At 36.7% G+C, this 19,975-nt stretch overlaps 2 protein-coding genes across 4 annotated transcripts; one reads left to right on the forward strand and one right to left on the reverse strand.

Moving 5' to 3' along the window:
• Positions 1–817: 817 nt before the first annotated feature.
• On the forward strand, positions 818–1,572 carry LOC145164268 (uncharacterized; the record flags this gene model as incomplete). Its single annotated transcript, XM_079082991.1, has 1 exon — positions 818–1,572. A coding segment is annotated over one exon (744 nt), but the record flags the coding sequence as incomplete, so codon positions are not given.
• A 1,658-nt stretch (positions 1,573–3,230) lies between these two features.
• LOC145166826 (uncharacterized) lies at positions 3,231–19,695 on the reverse strand. 3 transcript variants are annotated; one of them, XM_079085862.1, is made up of 8 exons: positions 19,280–19,695; positions 9,377–9,486; positions 5,679–8,225; positions 4,653–5,510; positions 4,480–4,584; positions 4,265–4,354; positions 3,963–4,073; positions 3,231–3,856 (listed from the first exon to the last, which is right to left on the reverse strand). In XM_079085862.1, exons 2-8 carry the CDS (start codon positions 9,440–9,442, stop codon positions 3,350–3,352), a joined length of 4,284 nt encoding a protein of 1,427 aa, XP_078941988.1. In that variant the 5' UTR covers positions 9,443–9,486; positions 19,280–19,695; the 3' UTR covers positions 3,231–3,349. The 3 variants fall into 3 exon arrangements, with proteins under 3 accessions (XP_078941988.1, XP_078941991.1, XP_078941989.1); XM_079085865.1 differs by lacking the exon at positions 9,377–9,486; XM_079085863.1 differs by lacking the exons at positions 9,377–9,486; positions 19,280–19,695 and adding an exon at positions 11,423–11,541.
• Positions 19,696–19,975: the final 280 nt, after the last annotated feature.

Consider the following 19,975-nt stretch of genomic DNA (forward strand, 5'->3'; position numbering starts at 1 on the left):
AGAGACAGATTCTGTGTTCGTGAATCGGATCTCTGATTCCGGCGTTACCTTCGATGTTCGTCATATTATAATCATCAGGTAAGCTTTGATATAATTAGCTTCCGTACTTCTTCAGTGTTATCGCATAAAATCGGTGTTTTCTATCTTCGTGTTTTATAAGAATTAATTAGGTTTTTATCTAGGATCATCGCCCCATCGGATTCTTCGTTGTTATATTGGTATCTGTGAAGTCGAGTGCCGGAACATTTATGAATGCTCTGTAGGGTTTCATGTGATTGAGCGTTGCTGGTAGTTCGATTACTTACCGTTTTCTTGTCATTTTGAAGGAGCCTTAAAACTTATAGATCACGCTTTAAGCTTACCTGAAAGAGGTGTGGATACAGTCTTATATATGGCTCTTTGATACAGTTTTAAAGGTATCGTTGATTGTCAATCGTTTTCTTATCAGAACTTAAATCAATTAGCAAAGGGCAAACTACCTGAAGAAACTTTCCATACTCTATCTTAAATCAGGCTTTCCCTTCTACATTTATGAATAGGGCTTTCAACTTACTTGAATGAATTATGCAATCAAACCCTATAGGCTATATTCAGAATCTTTGACGAAGCATTGTGCTCAATAGCTTTATCTTGTTTATGATGCTGTTAAAATCATGCTTCACAATATAAAATTGATATTGATTTTGTTACTTCTGGGAGGCTACTTTATTGGAAGTGATTGATTCATTTCTTGAAAAAAATCTAGATTTTGCAGGAATGAAATAAGAATTCCAGACAAAAAAATGTGGAGTTTTGGTTCAAAAGCCATTGCCAGTAACAAATTTCCAAGACCCAACGCAACGAACCACCTTGTTCAGATTGCTCAGAATCAGATGATGAAATCTCCATAGATAACAACACCGAAGAAGAAGGTGAAGGTCTAGAATGCCCAATTTGCTGTGAATCCTTCAATATCGTAGAAAATGTTCCCTACGTTTTATTATGTGGCCATACCCTGTGTAAAAACTGTGTCCTAGGGCTACAATCGTCTGTTATAAAACTCCTCCCAAGTTTCCCACTTCACCTCCCATTTTTCATTTCTTGCCCTTGGTGCAATAATTTATCATTTCGGATCCTTTACAAAGGAACCCTCAAGTTTCCTCGCAAGAATTACTTTCTTGTTTGGATGGTGGAGAGCTTAAATGGTGATAGACTCATCAAGTCTCATTCCTCTTATTTGGACAATCATCATCATCATCACCCTGTTTGTCAGACCGGGTCTGTGGGCCCACGGGTTCATCATGACCCACCACCCGAAAGGCTCCATTTGTCGCTTCGTAAGTCGTTGATGTTTTTTGTTTTTATGTTTTTGGTTATTGTTGTGTATGCAGTTCCTGCAAGTATAGCAATATTGCTTTTGTATATTCTTGTCACTATTCTGTTTGCTGTTCCATCTTTTCTTGTTTTGTATTTCGCATACCCTGGTCTTGATTGGCTTGTTTCAGAAATTGTTTCTCAATGTCAACTGTCTTTCCGATTTCCTGTATGTAAAAAAGGACATTTTCTTGTGAATATAATTTAATGGTGGTTATATGTTTTGGTTTCGTTTGATTCCATGCCTGTAAATTCAGTTTAATATAAACCAAATAAAAAGGCAAACATAAAATGGGAATTTCGAATATGTTGGGAGGTTTCTTCTAAAAATAGAAAGAGATGTTTGGGTGTCTCTCATGCAAATGCAACGTAACAAAGAAAATCTTTTCTTCCTTTCAAACCTAAAGTAGAAACCTTCTTCCTCTCAAGTTCTTGGGTTTAGATCTTCGTTGTTATTTTCCATAAAAGGTATGTATGTTTTTCGTTCTCTCTCAATTACCCTTGAACCCGATTCAAGATTTTATTAGCACGTTCTTTTTTTTTTTTATTAAAAAAAAAGGCCCATAAGATCTAGCCAAAACCTTAAATTGAGTTCGTTTGTTTTCTATAATCTAGGATGCATCAATTTGTAGCGTGGTTATTTACAATATGATTTTTTGTAAGAATCAAGTTTAACCTTGGAATCAAATCTTAAGCCATATCAGATTTATTTATAATATTTGTCAAAAACATTTCAATTATGAATATAAAAAATGTTATTGATTGTGAATGAACAGATTTTATGTTGGTGTTGAAGACACTGCTCTGCTTCACATTGGCATGGAAAAAATCGTGCCTGACAAGCACTCAAGAAGACACTCAACAGGGAACTTAGCCTTTGAATACACAGACGTTTCAACAACCCATAGAAGGCGTTACAGTGAGATCCTCCTACCCACCGGTGGTTTGGGAGATGTTCTTGATCAACCACCAGTTCCAGGTTTGACCAGATCTAGGAGTAGTAGTAAAAAGATCGAACCAAAAAATGGCAACATTTCTAAAAAGGTGCAGACTTCAAAACCCCAAAAGCCAGTGGTTGACCATGGTTCGAGAAAGTCAAAGCCCGTGAAACCTGTTGAAGAAAAGACCGATGAATCTCGTATTTCAACTTGTAATAGTAATGAGAGAGTAATTGAAAATGATTCCAATGAAAGTCAGAAAGATGAAACCCTAAGAAGTGATGATTGCAATGATGAATCGGAGATCCCTTCAACGTCAAAGAAAGATGAAACCCTGATCAAAGCAACGATGGTGTAGCAGCGGCTTCAGGAGGAAAGAAACCAGAAACACCGAGACGGGTTGGAAAGTTGGTGAAGGAAAACGGTGATAATTTGCCTCAGAAGATCAAACTTAAGCAAGGGAAGATTGTTGATGCGCAGTCTTCTGGGTGTAGCACTCCAACTAAGCATAAGTTAAGGCAACAAGTGTTGGATGAGAAAAACCAAAACCAAAACCAAAATCAAGATGATGATGATAAGAGGGGGAGTTTGAGGAGAATGCCTTCTGGTGGTGGGTTACAACGTCAGGGAAGTAGTAAGTTGGTGAATGTGGTTTTTAAAGCTCAAGAAGTGGAAAAGAATAAGAACAAACGACATTCGGGTTTAAATATAATGTGATTGAAGAGACCGCTAGTAAGCTTATTCAAACCAGGAAGAGCCGAGTCAAAGCGCTTGTTGGTGCTTTCGAAATGATCTCTGAATCCAAATTATAATACGTGTAATCAATCATATTCCTGTATTGTGTATCTTCACTGGGATTTTAATTATCTTTGGACAAATTTGTTATAGAGTTATGTATATATTTGTTATATGCACACCATGTGAAATTGGAAACCAGAATCAAGAAAGATGAAATAGAATTAGAAGCCAGTCTGTTATTGGAGAGAGATTTGGGAATTGGTTTGATTTCAAAAAGTTGTTCTACTTGCTTTCAAGAATTCTCAATTTTTCATTTACATTTAAAGCGGTGATTCTGTTGAAAAGAAGAATTCTGCTCTGTCAATGAAGGTAGTGGGGAATCTTGAATGGAGCATCAGATTGGAGCAACTTTCTGAATAATTGGATTCACAAACCCTATTATTACTTGATTTGTTATCTTTCTGATTCCGAATCTTGAGACTTCTATTATTATTATTGGTGTTTCCAAGAGTTTTTCCTGATTGGAGTCGTGTGCTTCTTGTATTCATCCGATTTGATCTTTGAGAGGTGGTATTGTCACCACCATGAAGTTTTCTTGTCTCGGGACCCGACTCGGCTGACTCATCAGTAACAGTAGTAGAGGACAAAGGGTTGAGTTGGGAGGCATTTTTGCAGGATTTGAGCAAGGAGAGAAGCATCTCTATGCTAAGTTCTTGCTGGACAACTCCTTTGTTCTGCTCACTCCCAAAGCATGCAGCTACCAGTGTTCCAGCCAACACTGGCATCAACTCCGGGTCACTGAAGAACACAAATGGCAGATCGCACACCTGTGTTTGTGTGTGTAACAAAATCATGAATTATGTATTTATTTAAAAAAAAGGACATTATACATATATATATATATATATATATACATATAAATTTGTTAGCTACCTTGTGAAGAATGGTGGGGCTCTTTCCCCACCGAAGTACAGCTTGATTCTCAGGGTGGAACATGGCAAAGTATCCAAGAAGCAACAAAGATTCAAGCAGAAGCAAACCAGTCTGAAACATATCATGCAAATCTTCACATTTCTTTTTGACTTAACCGGATAAGCTTGTGTTTCTTTTAACTTAATGCAGAAAGAATATGCCTTAATAAATAAAATCTAGGAAAATAGCTTTTTACTGTAAACCCTTAACAAGTCATGATTAGATATTATCTTTAATGATTTAATTTCAAAACAAAACATCACCTGATCTGTAGCTGCTCCCCACTTGGTGGTGCAATGAGAAAGAAGATAACTCATCAGATGAAAAAACTCCATTTTTAGGTCTGGTCTTGCCTGGTGTTCAGATCAAACAAACACCATCATCATCATGGTGATCACATGATAATGTTACATACCAAAAACTCAGGATAGATGATAAATAGAAACAAAAAATCTACTTTTTTTTTTTTTTCACTTACTAGCATCCTCTGGATGAAGTTAATATCAATCAAAGCTAAATTATTCAAGACCTTCAGCACCCCAGTTGCTACTTCCTCAAAATTACTCGGAAGAACATATGAACCCTGAATATGATTATAAAATTAGAATAATAATCCAAAGTTTTTTTCAAATAAATCGGGAAGTTACCTACCTGCTCAGATGACAATCTGTTATTAGCCTGCAATAACACAGCTGTCAACAAAGATGGAAGACAAACTAAACCTGTTTCCGATATAGCAGAAAGAAGATATGCCACAGGCTGTTTATGTCCCCCTTTGATTCCATTCCTTTGTTCATCATCCACCACCACCACCGTGTTCTTCTCCTCCTTCTTACATAAATCATCCAACGGCCGATCCTCTGGCACATCTTGCAGCAACTTCGATTCCGATTCCGAAGATTTATTCTCTTGAGTTTCAGTCTCCGGCATGTACGATTCCCAATCGATGGAACCCACAACCCCAAATCTGGAACTCAATATCACCAACAAATTGATACCTAAAAGAATCGATGAAGGGAAAGGAGACCCTTCCACTTGTGGCCGATCATAAAGCGCAAAAAGATCCCTCAATCGATGAATAACTTGATACGCTATCACAAGCTCTATCAAACCATCTTGCATCTGATTCTGGCGATCATCGGAACCAGAATGACCGATTACCACCGCCACAGTCCACAGAGACCCGTCCAAAACTTCTGTTATTGCATCGGAATTTTCGATTAGGGTTTTACTAGCCGCGGTGTTTGAAGATGATGATGCTGTGATTTTGATGAAGTTTTCAAGGGCAGCTGCTAACATGGGTATCATTGGTGGTAGAAGGTTTTCTGCAAGAAAGTAGCTTCGGTTTGCGGGTAATGACAATATTACCCTCAAGAGTCTCAAGAAGTAAATTGTTACTTGGCTGGCTTCCGGTTTGGATGTGTGTGATGCTGGTAGAGCTGAAGCAATAAAATCAAGAAGTCCAGCTTGGCGAGAAGCATGCAGCTCGGGCTCCTTTCCCTCCAAAAACTAATCCATAAATTATCATTAAATAATCTTACCAAAAAAAAAAAATGAAATTGTTGTCCAATGGACATAACACTATCAGTCTCAGTCTCAGTCCCAGTCCAATGCAGGTCAAACACAGTACAACCTGATTTGTCATGTCATGTCCTGAATATTAAAAGAAACAAGTACCTTAATTATATCAGCAGTTACAAGGCCAATACTCGCCGCCCCTTCTTTCCTCGCCTGCCGATGTCTTTGAAGCTCTTGAAGCCACCGCCCAATTTTCGCCCGTGCAGTTCCAACCGCCGCCCTACTTTCACCACCAATAAACACCTCCGACAACTCATACTTCAAAGCCATTAACCTCTGCCTAAGCTTCTTAATCCTCCTCTTCAACGACTGCTGCACCGCCACATTCCCGCCAGCAACCACCGCCCCTTCACCGCCCTCCTCTTTATTCAAAAACCGTCTCAACAAAGGCGAAGTTTGATCCCTAAAATCCATGGAAGCCCTCTCCCTAATTTGTTCCAAATAAAACTTTCTCCTCTGTTCACTTTCCTTAAGCCTTTCAGCCAACTTCTGAGCCAAAAGCTCAGCCTCTTCCTGTTGGGCTTTCACCAAAACCTCTCGCCTCCTCATCTGATCCATCACTTTCGCTTCACGTGCTGCACTTGATGCCTTTCTTTCCTCTTCCCTTCTCAACAAAGCTTCTTCCTTTTTCCTCTGTGTCTCTGCAAGCCTTTGCATCTTTTCAGCTTCCACAAGCTTCTTCCTTTCCAAAACCGCTTCTTCTCTCGCCATATCCTCTTTCTGCTTCGATTTCATATCTTTCAACTTCTCCGCTCTTCTCGACTCCGAATCTTGATACTTTTGTAACAACATTAGTTTCTTGTTTTCTTCATTTAATGAAGTAATAAACCGAACTTCATTAACTTTTGTGCTCTCGTCCCCGGCCCGCCTCGCCACCTGGGCTAAAAAAGCTTCGTGGAGGGTCTCGCTACGCTGGTGGCGCGCGTGCATCCCTTCACGCAGCCGCGTGCTACGGACCGCTTGCCATTCGTTCACGCGGTTAAGCTTTTTTGTGCTTTTTTGAAGCTTCTGTAAGCGCTCGTTTTCAAGCTCGTTTCTAATACGGGTTGCACGCGCGTGTTTTTCTTCGGCTTCTTTTTTTAAATCGAGAGATGTTTTTTTCTTCTTGTCGGGAGACATTAATTTATCGTGTAGGATACGGGCCCGCTCCGTGCTTTTTCGTCCCATGCCCGGGGAATGTGAAAAACGGGTCGATGCATACGGTGATGTTAGTATATCTTCCCAATTTCTTTTTTGCTTCCATGCATCCATTGATTTGGAAGACATGAAATTTGGTTTTTTATTCGGTTGATCCGTGGATTTAACGTTGTCTTTACGTGGGCCCGGTTTCTCGGGTTCTGAAGATCCAGTTGTTTCTTTCTTGTTCTTTCCCGGGTCGGTGTTTCTTTTTATTGCAACCCCGGTTTGTTTCACTTGTTCTTTAGCATTACTTGTTCTATCGGTTCTTGTGGAGCGTTTATTCAAATCAAGAAACCCGGTTTTATTAGAATCTTTGTTCATGGAGGCTCGTTCTTGTTGGATTTTCTTGAAAGCTTCGAGTGATGAAGACAGTATTTCGGCCCGGTGTGGTGAGGTTGTCATACGGCGAACCTCCCATGAGAGTGCGTGTGGTCTTCGTTGCTCGGACTTCATGGTGATTGGTGGATTATCGGATGACTTTTTGACTTTTTCAAATTCTTGGACTCTTGAATTCAAGTCTTTGAAATCGGATGCTGCTTCTTCAAGAACAAGAACAGCTTCTTTCATTTGATCTTTATCGCATTCTAGTTCACATAGAAGATACAGTTCGTCAACTGCCCGGTTAAGATTCTCAAAGAGAAAACACCAAAGTCGTTGGCGAAACCGTTCTTTACTCTCCCCAGCTTCAATTTCACCGGGTCCAATTGCACTCATAATATGAACTTCTGATAAGTCATTCAGAATTGAAGTGGTTTCTTTATTATCGGAATTTTCAATCGGGGTAGAATCTTTAGGTATCTCGGTAGTTGTATCGGTATCTTTCAAAAAGGTTGAATTTTTAAGAGTTTCTGATCCCTGTGATTCAAGATTTTCAATCTTTAAACCCGTATCGAGTTCTTGAGAAACATCATCATTTTGACTAACAACTTTGACCTCTTCTGAGGATACCTCCTTCACCTCTTCAAATTCCCGGGATTTTGTGTCTTCTTCAATGGTTGGCACAATTTCCCTCACAGGTTCAGTAGAAAGTGGCAAACTTGATGCTGAATCGTCTTCTGTAACCTCAATATCACCAAATTTGATGTCAATCCCAGTAGTGTTGCCAACAGTTGATACCAAAGCACCATCATCCAAATTACCCCACTTAATCTTTGGAAAAACATCAAGATTATCGATTTGAGGAAGCTCTGGATCATGACTGGTTTTATGATCATCAGCATGGCTAACTACACGTTTATCAAGGTAGTTCACACCCTTCTCATCTTTAGTAGGGACTTGAGTACTATTTGAAGCATCCGAATCAGGTGCAGGGGAGTCCTTGTTACTTAAATTCAATTCACTAGAGCTAACATTTGAAGTCATGTGTTGTACATTACAAGGCTCGTGGACTATAACATTTGAATTCTGTTTCCTAGATAGTCCTCCCACCCATCCTTGGAAAGAAAACTTTGAATTGCTTCTATGCTTCTGAAAAAAGCAAGAAAAGAAAGAGTTAAGGCATTAAATTTGGAGCTTTATAAGATATATGCCTGATATAAGAAAGAATATCAAAACAAATAGGACTTCTAGGACACATAACGTCTTATTTGATTGATATATGCAACTATGCAAGTACTAGGATTAAAGTTGCACAAATAAATTATATGTAGTCAACTTCTTTTCTTTCCTCTGGACAATATGCTTCAATTTGTCCCCAAATATTGGCTGTAAGTAAGGTGAAAATCCAAAACTGAGGCCTCAGGTTCATTGAAGGGGGTCTTTTCTTCTTAGTAAAATTAATAGGTTAAACAGATTGTTGTTTTTCCTTTCTTCCATGAAACTGTTTCTAGAATCTTGGCTCTTATCTGACTTATTCATTCTACTATCGTTTTTCTAACTCAGACTCATGAAGGAAATCCTAACATACTAGTATACAATAACAAAGAAAGATTGGCAGAACATCATATACTCGTAATGTTTTACTTGATTGGGTTCATTGTAAACCTATATGTATGAAAGTTCAAATATGTGTACGAAATTGAATAAAGGCAATTCATTACATCAATGTGGTAGGAGTTAGAAAGAGGTAAGCGAAAGTATTCACTAGCACAGACCTAAAAGATAGAAGATGCAAAGAACTTGACTCTAAGAATACCTAGGCACAACTGTAATCCAAAACATGTAGCTACCTAATCTAAAGCCACAATTTTTATGGTAGTTATTAGTTTGATAGAATGTAAATAAATGTTTCAAGCAGACAAAGAACCACCATAAAGAATACTCTTTAAAAGGGTTAACTTTTACAATCTTTACCACAGTTATGTCATCAAGCAATAGAGAAGCCTAAGAAAAGCCTCAAAACCTCATACATCATCATATCAACATGAATATGCTACCAATACAAATCATGAAGTAACAACCATGAGAAGGAAGTTAACAAGGGAAACCAATACACATAGTACATTTAAAATTAATCATAAAGAACATATCTTTCAAGTAGCACACCATTTGAAGATCGGTAAACCTTATATTCACTAACCGTTCTCAAAATCATCAGATTTTAAAATTAATCAAGAAGAAAAGAAACAAAATGCACTTATATCCGGTAGAACATTGATTATTTCTGAAAATTACGACACCTTTTTCACTTGCAGCCATCCAGAGCCCTGATCATCTCCTGCCTCTCCACCCTTTTCTTCCATCATCGAACTCAATCAGTGCCTCCACTTTCGTACTTCATAGCTGATCACTAATTACACACGCCCAAAAGGAGAGTGAGAAAAAAGAAAGAAAAGGGTTCGCAACAACAGTGACAAAGAAACTTTTCAAGCATTGTCCATCAAAAATAAATTGAACTTGATCAGATTAAAATACCCACATCAAGAGGAAAACGCCCAGATTAGAAGTAATTATATCTTGGAATTTCCAACTCAAACCCCAATTTACAGGCAGAAAAACTCACTAATTATCGACAAGCAACACAAAGTATAAAATTGTAACCCAAAAGTCACAGGAGAATAACGGGGTTTCTTCAAAAGATGAGGAAGTATGAAGAATGGAAAACGTTGATTAGGTAGGTATAGAAGATGATATGGAAGAAGCAGAGGAGGCTTATGGTATACATATTTGAACTTTCATACATATAGGTTTACAATGAACCCAATCAAGTAAAACATTATGAGTATATGATGTTCTGCCAATCTTTCTTTGTTATTGTATACTAGTATGTTAGGCTTTCCTTCATGAGTCTGAGTTAGAAAAACGATAGTAGAATGAATAAGTTAGATAAGATGAGACTAATTCATCAAGTAAAAGTAGCTTATCAAAGCAATCATCACTGGAGAAGTTTGTTCAAGAGTCTGCTTCAGAAGTAACAAATGATGGTGAACTTGGAATTGCTTCTTTCACAGACGATGATGATGATGACGACGATGATGATTCTAAACATTCATCATACAAAAATGACAAGGTACCCTTGTGCACTATATTTTTTCTTCCATTTATATGCATGATATGATATCTTTTTATCAAACTGAAGTTGTTGCACTATTGCCAGTTCCATAAGTAACCGAGGTTGGAATGCAGGATTCCATGGAGAGCACGAAACAAGGTAATGGAAAGCACCCTGTTCTTCCCTTGGGAATGGAATCAAGTTCAAAGCATCCTGAAAGGAGTATGACTTCAGTTAGAAAAGAACCTGCTTCCCCATTTCTTCAATCATCTTTTTCAACCATGGGTTCTCAAACTAAGACAGGAGAGCCGAAGACTCGCATGAGAATCTTGGAACCTAAAAATGGAAGCCATGGAGTTCAAGAAGATAAAGAAGGCAATCCACCTCCTGTTATTACCAATTCTGTTAGTAAAGTTGCATCTTTGCATGAACAAAGTGGAAACTCTGAAGCTACTAAAGAAGATATGAGTGAACCAGAAAGTGGGCCGGGTGAAGAGAAAAAGCAATTCTCAGAAGACAATCTTGTTGGCAAGTTTTTAGCTTCAAGAAAGCAAGATAAGTTAAGAAGCAACACTCTTGTGTCTAGTAGAAAACCAGCTGGAGGACAAGGGCAAGGGCAGGGAAGTAATTTGTCAAGTAATAAACTGAAGCATTTGAAGTCTGTTCAGATACCGAAATCCGCTGGGATTTCTGGAAATGGAATTCCTCCTGCTAGCCCACATAGAGATAAAGATAAAGGTGTAAAGAGTGAGTTGAGTGGAGTTTCAAAAAGTGAAGAAAGGTCAAGAATAGAGATGCTTGAAGAAGAACTTAGGGAAACTGCAGCTATTGAGGCTGGACTTTATTCCATAGTGGCTGAACACGGGAGTTCCACTAACAAAGTACATGCTCCTGCTAGACGTCTCTTTAGATTCTATTTACATTCTTGCAAAAAAAATTTACAAGAAAGAAGAGTAAATGCAGCTAAAGCTATTGTCTCTAGACTAGTTTTGGTTTCCAAATCATGTGGAAATGATGTTCCAAGGTTCGTGTTAATGGGAGTCGAGACTTCCACTACAAACATCTAACCAACTTTTTTTTTTTTTTTTTTTAAAAGATAAAATTTTCAAGATTTGGTGTGTTTCATTCTGCAGGTTAACTTTCTGGTTGTCAAATTCAGTTATGTTGAGGGGGATTGTCTCCCAGAGTGTTGGAGATTCTTACTCCAAAAACAAACATGGTTCAATCAAAGTACCTGATAACTGGCGGGACCCACAAACATTCATTGTTGCATTAGAAAAGGTTGAAGCTTGGATGTTTTCAAGAATCGTTGAATCCTATTGGTGGCAGGTAGAATTCACCCTGTAATTATGTGATGTATTATATTATAGCTCTTTTGGTTGACTCTGGTTTGACTTGACTATGTGCAGACTTTGACTCCACATATGCAAGCATCCTCCACAAATGCAACAGGAAAAATGATGGGTTTGAGTTCAAAGAAAACATCTGGAAGTAAAAACGGTTTGGGTAATCAACAAGGGAACTTATATGTTGAGCTATGGAAGAAAGCTTTCAAAGATGCTTATGAAAGATTATGTCCTACACGAGCTGGAGGCCATGAATGTGGTTGCTTACCTGTGTTGCCAAGATTGGTATGATTTTTAACTAACATTTACTTACTTACTTCAAAGAGGGGTAAAATCGTAATTTTTCACATTTCCAATTTTGGTTTGGTTTTAGGTGATGGAGCAGTTGGTGGGTCTTCTACAGGGCCCAAGGATTTTTAGTTAAGTGAGGGAACTTTAACAATTAAATCTCGGCCCGAAACTCTTTATGTCATCATGATAAGAGAAAAATACAAGTATAATGCTATAACTTGTGGTTATTGCATGATGAAACTATTTTATCTTAACTTGTACATAAAAACAATGTCATGTATGTTCCACCCTTCTTATATATATGCATATGTTTTCGATTACAATATCTTTCTATATCCTTTCTTGCATTGATATTGTCTTTGGTTTTCGTACTGCCAATTACAGTGTGAAAGATATTTTCAAACACATTTTTTCCAATGTGCATTAAATCAAAGTTGTGTCGAATTAACAAAGTTCGCCAATATGGTAACTCCCAAAATATGTTTCTTTTTACCCAATTATGAGTAATCCTAAACCCAAGCAATTTTGTGAACCTGGGACCAGGCAATTTCGTATTGCTTGGTCTATGAGGAATGCCTTCGTAAACAGTTGGGAAGTGTCGTATTTGCTCCCAAATTTGATCACCAGTTAAGACCTGTGGTGGTGGCGATTGGATCGTAGTTTGAGCTAGAAATTGGATTAGATTTTTCCTAAATCTTATAGGACGACTAGGCCCAACTTATAGATGTGAGTAAAATCTAATGTTTTAAAAAACTCGTTATGGTTCCTTCATGGTGTGTTATGGCTCCAAAGCTTGTATTTGCCGTTAAACTTTGATAAAATGTCGTCTTAAGTCATATATATATATATATATATAGCGTCTTAAGTTACGTTTTACAAATGACATGACTCACCACGACTCAAAAGAATTTAAGGCCTGAACCGAGTTTCAGCAAAGACTGTTATGTTTATTAAAATAAGGACGAACACCCGATTTGTTATATTGTAAAATTATCTTGAAATTTTGAATAAGTGTACAAAATAAGATTAATATCAAATGAACTCTGCTTATGTTCTATATAACATAACTAATGGGTTTTTAAAAAAAAGTATTTATCATAAATGAATAGGTAAGATATAAGTGAGAAACCAATATCTTTGATCTTCCTTATAACTTATATGGAACGTCAAAGGTTTGGTTTCTTTTTGATAATAAATCCCATTTTTGCTAATAAACAGAGGAAAATGACGAGGTACCCATGCAATTGAAACAACAGAAAATAATTATTATTATTTTCTGGTGAACAGTATCTTAAAATAAATTGTGTTTTATTAAATTGAATTGCAAGACTATTTCGTGTAAGTCTGTTCCCTGTTTCCATAAATTTCCACATCGACATTTTTGAATCGCCTGTGGTGTTTTCAAATGCATCAAGGCAGGTTTCTTGCCAAGTTACAGCACCACTAAGCCAAACCCTCAAGTCAATAATATTTTGCTTCAACTTGGGGAGATCAAAGATGTTCACTTGATCTACCGATCTTTTCAGATCTTCAATGGATACATGTAGAAGCTCGTTACATTGCTCAATTGCCTTAGCACCCATAGGATCCTTTGCAGCTACTTGTAGGGTGTATGAACAAAAGTATAAAAACCAAACTTCTATTTTCGATTTTGGTTTCTTTTGATTACTCTGTTCTTTGACACTAAAACCACTAAGTTTTGTTTTCATAAAATTTTCTATTGTGACGACACCACTTTAACTGCCAACCAAAGTAGTTGGCATAGAAAAAATCGTTAAGCTTGGGTGGCTGTAATTGACTAGAAACTGAAATATAGTGGCTTTTATGTATTTTAAGACTAAAAAGTATGATATAATAATATTAGTTCAGGTTTAGGGGATTGTTTTTGAGAGTCAATATATAAAAGGTATCTCTATCGACATGGAAAAAAAAATTAGTATTTTCATCAATCTTTAAGAGATAACCCGATTTGTTATATTGATAACAAAATTAATAATTTTACTTTTATAGAAAGAACTCCCTTCAGTAAGAATTAAAATGGTCATGTATTCATGATCACGACTACCTTACTTCCACCTTCTCATCTTAATTATAAGGTATGCGTCAGTCATATAATTTGTTGCTTCACATGCATTTATTTATCTTATTTCCTCATTTTGCTATTTGTTTGTATTTTCTAACATGTATTTTCATTTTGCTTTCTTATTATTAATTAAAGCATTCATTCATCTATTGTATATAACAAGTTAGATAACTGTTCATCTCTTGGTTGTTGTGGATACCAACTTAATATGATGTTGCTATTTCTTGGTGTACACTTTTTGTGTACAGTTTTTTTTATACAATTTGTGTTTCTGATGCAGGGGAAAGCTTCAGAACTCAGACAGTTATGGCGGTGGAGGTTTGTTTAAAGTGCAGAAAGTTGATTGATAAAGTTATTGTTTTTTTTTTGGTATGATATCATCTAGTGCCACAATCTCCAATATTTCCCTTATTTTCCATTTCTAAGTCGTTTAAGTGTTTTTAATGTATGTTATGGAACAAATGGTTATCTATGCTTTTAGTCTGACTTCTTTGTAACCAATCAAGTTTTATGTCACCTCTTGAAATTCAGTTCTATGATAATGTATCATGTATCATGTATCATATATCATATAACATAAACGGATCTATGGGCCAGTTTCAGTAGCCTTGTATTTTCCCCCAATATTTAAGGAGGGTCTGTTTAGTAAATAAGCGAAACTAATACATTCTTATGGTATTTTAAAAGACGACCCTTCATTTTTCACACTTATTTAAAATGAGTCCTCACATTTTCTTGCTCTTTATATCTTATGATTTCCGTGGCTTCTTCGTCGCCACCTCTCTTGTGAAGTTGTGATTTGGAATGCATTGTAATTCTCTCTCATAGAATTATGCATGACGATTTGCATAAGAAACACATCCAAAGTTACTTTTTTTTTTCATTTTTGATAATTTTTTAAAATAGACCATCACTTTGTTAATGTTTTTTTCAATATTAACCATTTTGCTAGTTGTCCAACCCTCCGTTCGTAAATCCACACAACTAACTCAAAGAAATGGTGTGTTTCTATGGATTAACATACAAGTTTATATTTTTTTTCTAACATATAAGTTTATAATTTTTTCTAAATAACTAGTGTGGGAATTTTTTTTATGTTCTACTACTTTATGGTATACTTCTAACTAGATTTACGTCTTATTAAAACCCTTTCAATTAACGACAATTCACTACACAAAAAATAGTTGATGAAAATGGCACTCATTCAACCGTCATTTTATAAACTGTTTCCTTATATATTTCTTATAGTATGGCTTCATAAATTAAGCCTAGTCTTGATTCGAATGACGAATTATTATCGTTTCACATAAACTATTATATACTCTTATTAATTATAGTAATAATGTATTTTAAACCTTTTAATAATACAAGGTTTAAATCTTATTAATTCAATTAAATTTTAATTAGTTAATATTTAACTATTTAAGGTTTGAAAATTATCTTAAAATTTTAATCATATTAAATCTTTTAGAATTTGACACTTATCTTAATTAAACATGTAATTAAATAATATTGATTTTATTCCTTAAATTTAGGATTTATCCAATTACCTAGTTTAAAAGTTCACATTTTAAGCAATTAAAATAACTAATAAGATTTAGTAATTATCTTATCAATTCGAAAAAGGCAACAAAATTCGAGATCTGTTGGAGGCCATGGCGCGGCACGCCTACGAATCGGAAGGTTTCTTGATTTTCAGTTTTTTACAGTTTTTCACCAATGCGCATATAATCGAATATCCTAGGCCCTGATACCCCTGATGGTTTTCTAGGTTACAATAAAACATAAATCTACGTAGCGGAAATCATAAAATTATTTATGGGCACATGCAACCTAGAGTTCTATGACATTTTCTCATTAAAGCAACATACTACGCACAAATCAATATAATTTGCCAATACAAATGAACAAATAAGACTAGTAACAAACATTTTAGTATAATAAAATATACTAACTTCTTTGATCTCCAATAGTTCATGTACAGCAAGCACCAAAAGTATGAACACATTTAATGCTCACACTCAATACCATAAAACCCCAGAAAATCTAAAGGATAGAGGATGAAAGAGGTGAAATTCGGATTTCATCTTCTTGGAACATTAGGAACGAAAATATGATGCCAAGGGGTCATATTTATAGCTAGACGATCTCCAGGATAAACCCTAATTTGAATAATTAAATATTAGATTTAACATATTCACGATGGTTATCCTTATTAGTTATCAGGACAGATCTAGAACTTTATAGAGCCCTTAAAACTGTCCATACCATGGAGGTAACTAGAATTGTTTTTCTTGCATAATTATTGAACAATTACAACTCAACTCTTGCACCTTTAATTAATTTCAATTAATTCTATTTAATTATTAATTAACTTCAACCCAAAAAGGACTTTACTTTTATTCCATAAAGTTATATCAATTTAGTTATCATGTAATACATGTTTTCCACAATGATTCAGTTTAGGGCATTAAGGAAGTCAAAAGCTTGGTTTTTTGGGAAAACCGAGTGTCGCGAAGTGACCATAGGTTGGTCACGACGTGCCAAGCCAAAGTGAAGAACGTGTATCGGGACTATGGTCAAGACGTGATACATAGGTGGTCACGACATGAAGAAGGTTGTAGCTTAAGCCCAAAATTTTTAGGGTTTCCTTCGTATTTAAACCTTGTTAACTCGATTTTAGGGTTCATTATCAGTCTCCATCACCCTCAAACCTCAAAAAAACCCTAACCCTAATCCCTTTGGTGGTTCTTGGCCCATTTTGGTGCTTTGGTAGCTTAAATAAGAAGAATAAGGTGTTCTAGAGTATTGATCCAACAAGGAAACCTCATCATCATCCTCTTGGGCATATTCTAGACCTCTATAAGTGTTCAAGATTCAAACTTTATGGTTCTAGGTTGCTAGGTCTAAGTCATTGTCCCTTTATCTTCAAGTTTGAGCAAGTTGGAGTGATAGCATTCCATAAATTTGGCAACTTTATGGATCCTTGAAGCCTTTTGAGTGTTATTTGGTTCAGATTTGGGATTTAGTTGTGAATTAGGAACTTTGCATGAGTTTTGAGCCATTTTATTGGCCTTTAACCTAGATTGGATAGAGGACATGCATAGAGCATGCATTTCCATAAAAGTTGTCATTTCTATTAACCTTTAGAGTCCCTTAAGACTTTCAGGAAAGTGGGAGTGGAAGACTTAATGGATTAAGGACTCAAACCATTATGGTGTTGCTTCAGAATGCGGTCATGATGTGACATAGAGGATGTCACAACGTAACCAAGAAGGAATATGTGACTATATTGTCGTGTTATGCTCACGGCGTGTGAAACGTCCCAAAGATAATAGCATATCAAGCATGCAAGGTGTGCTGAGACTCCATTTCAAGCATAAACTTCAAAGATGGCCATCTCATTTGGCTTTAGCCCTTATAATACCAATTCTAATCACTTTATTACATTTTATTTCATGATTCCACTCCTTTTTACATGATTATACTCTTAATAATGAAATTGAGGTACTTAGATATACTACTTATGGTGATTATGAGTTCAAATCATTGTTTAGTAAATAGTCAAATATTTCAAACACTTATAGTTTTATTTCCATAGATCTCATCTGATTGAATTAAAACACTTTCGTGACATAACTTAACTTATAGATCATTTCATTATATTCCAATGGTGGATTACCGTTGGAAGCATCAATCAAGCTGTAACGCCCCGATTCTCAGGTATTAATGTTATGGCTATAGTTTTCTTATTGCAAGGTCTACTCGACGAGTTAGATGCCCTGACTCGTTGAGTAGTAGCGGGTTGGGCCACATGTTTAAGTGACCTACTCGCCGAGTCCAAAATAGGACTCGACGAGTAGGAGCTGGATGATGAAACCCTAATTTCCGGGGTTTTGCACCGTATTTAAGGGATCATTAGCCTCCCTTATCCCCCTTACAGCCTCTTGAGAGTCCAGCAAACCCTAATCCGTGTGTGTGCTTCATTTTTGTATGTGTTAAGCTTTTAAAGGTGGATCTTAGTGAGAGGAGCTTGAAGATCAAGTAGCTAGCAGCAAGGAACGTGTAGGGATCTGAAATCTATCTCAGTTGGAATCATTTGAAGGTATCAAGTCGTTACCTTGACCTCATATCCTTCTAGATCTCATTTGGTTAAAGATTAGGGCTTTTCTAGCATATTAGGAAGCTATTCTTGGGTATGAGCTAAGATCTGAAGTTGCAACTTCAGATCTGAACTCTCTTTGGTCTCTAAGTCCATAAAGCTTCCGACTTTAGCAAGTGTGAACCTCTCCTTAGGTGTAAAACTCCATTACAAGATTGGATTTGACATTATAAGTCTTTAAAGCCTTCCATGCACGTAAAGTTTGAAACTTTACATGATAAACATGCCTTGGGAAACTGGATCTGCAAAATGGAACCTTGAAATGGCTTAAAAAGCATCTGAATGGATAAAGGGCTGAAGGGAGTCGACAATTTTCATGGTCAACTCGACGAGTCCAATGAAGATTGTCGTGCAAGGACTTCTGCATGGACTCGGCAAGTCAGTGGGGTGAATCGGCGAGTCAACTAGGGTTTTCCCGACATTTGGACACACATGAACTCGGCGAGTTGCAGGGAAACTCAACGAGTCAGTGGGGGATTTCACGACTACTTGAGTTCTGGAAGGACTCGACGAGTCAGTGACTACACTCGACGAGTCGGGTCAACATGGACTATTGACCTTGACCGTTGACTTTGACTTTAACTAAGGGTTGACCAATTAACTTCTGGGGCATTTTGGGGAATTGGAAATTTATGAGTATGGTTCTATGGTGAATATAGGTGGTGTAGTTTGTGGCAGTGCTCCGATAGTTTGAGCTTATCTTTCGAGTCGACGGCTGAGAGGTGAGTTATCCTCACTATACTCAAGGGTTTAAGCTTTCTATACTGCAATTTCCTTCCATCAACTACACAATTGTTCCCTTTCAGACTGAATAACTCCTTCTAAGCTTTTTTTTCTTTACCAAAAATAGGGGAAACAGAATATTCACATAAAATGATTTCATTCCCTTTGTCTTAAAGTCTACACATGTCATGTAAGAGCCCAAAACCCTACTTACACTTGCAGCCTCAACAAAAAAAAGAAAATTACAAAAAAAAACTGAAGAACAAATAGTCTGGGCGATTTTAAGGAAAAGCCCCAAATTATTATCAGATCTGGCTTCTTAATTTAAACAATTGTTCATAAAAAGAGTAAAACAATCGCGAGTATCTGTTTATTCTTGATAAGATACATAATTACCCGAAAACTAATCGGGATGTTTGTGTTTTTATGTGTGTCGACATGCGAATATAGAGGAAGTTTAAATTTAGAGAGAGGAGAGAGACTGACTTGTTTCAGCCGCCGGCTTCGGAAGAGATGCTAATCCGACTAGGATCCAGCAAATCCAGTAAACATGGCAGCTTTTAATACAAAATTCCAGAGCTTTGGAAGAAATTCAACAGCTGAGATTTGAGAAAGAAGGATTCCCTCTTCTATCTGCTATATCGAAAAAAACAACTCCGAAATTCGAAAGTAGCCAAAAGGAGACAGGTCGTTTACTTGCTTAAGGACTGTTTGATGCGTAGGGGAGAGGCGGAGGCGGAGGCGGAGGCCGGGGAGGAGGGAGAGACCACCGTGAGAGAATGGCAGTGCGGTGGTTGAGGGTAGGGTTAGAGGGATGACATGTGAGGGTGAGGAGGGATCCAGCTGTTAAAAGGGGAGTGGATAGAGAGGCATGACAAGGCAATTACGTTTTGTTGATGACTGGGAACTTTTAAAGTATTAAAAAAGATAATTTATTTTAGAGATATTAGCATTTACTTCCCCTCATTTAAGCTTATTTGCATTTCACGCCACCTTCTTAATGTTTTGTGTTAAATCTTTTAATTTGAGAAAAACACGTTAATTCTAACTTTTTTTTTTTTTTTAAGATTTAAGTAAAAGTTATAAGGTTTTCAAAATTGTCATGAAATTTGCGGTTACTATATGCAAAATCATAAAATAGATTGCAAGAGATAATATGGGTAAAAAATGATAATTTGAGAA

The sequence above is a fragment of the Lactuca virosa genome, chromosome 3 (genome assembly GCF_052849685.1).
Source record: "Lactuca virosa cultivar CGN04683 chromosome 3, Lactuca_virosa_CGN04683_v6, whole genome shotgun sequence".
In the NCBI taxonomy this organism is placed as follows: domain Eukaryota; kingdom Viridiplantae; phylum Streptophyta; class Magnoliopsida; order Asterales; family Asteraceae; genus Lactuca; species Lactuca virosa.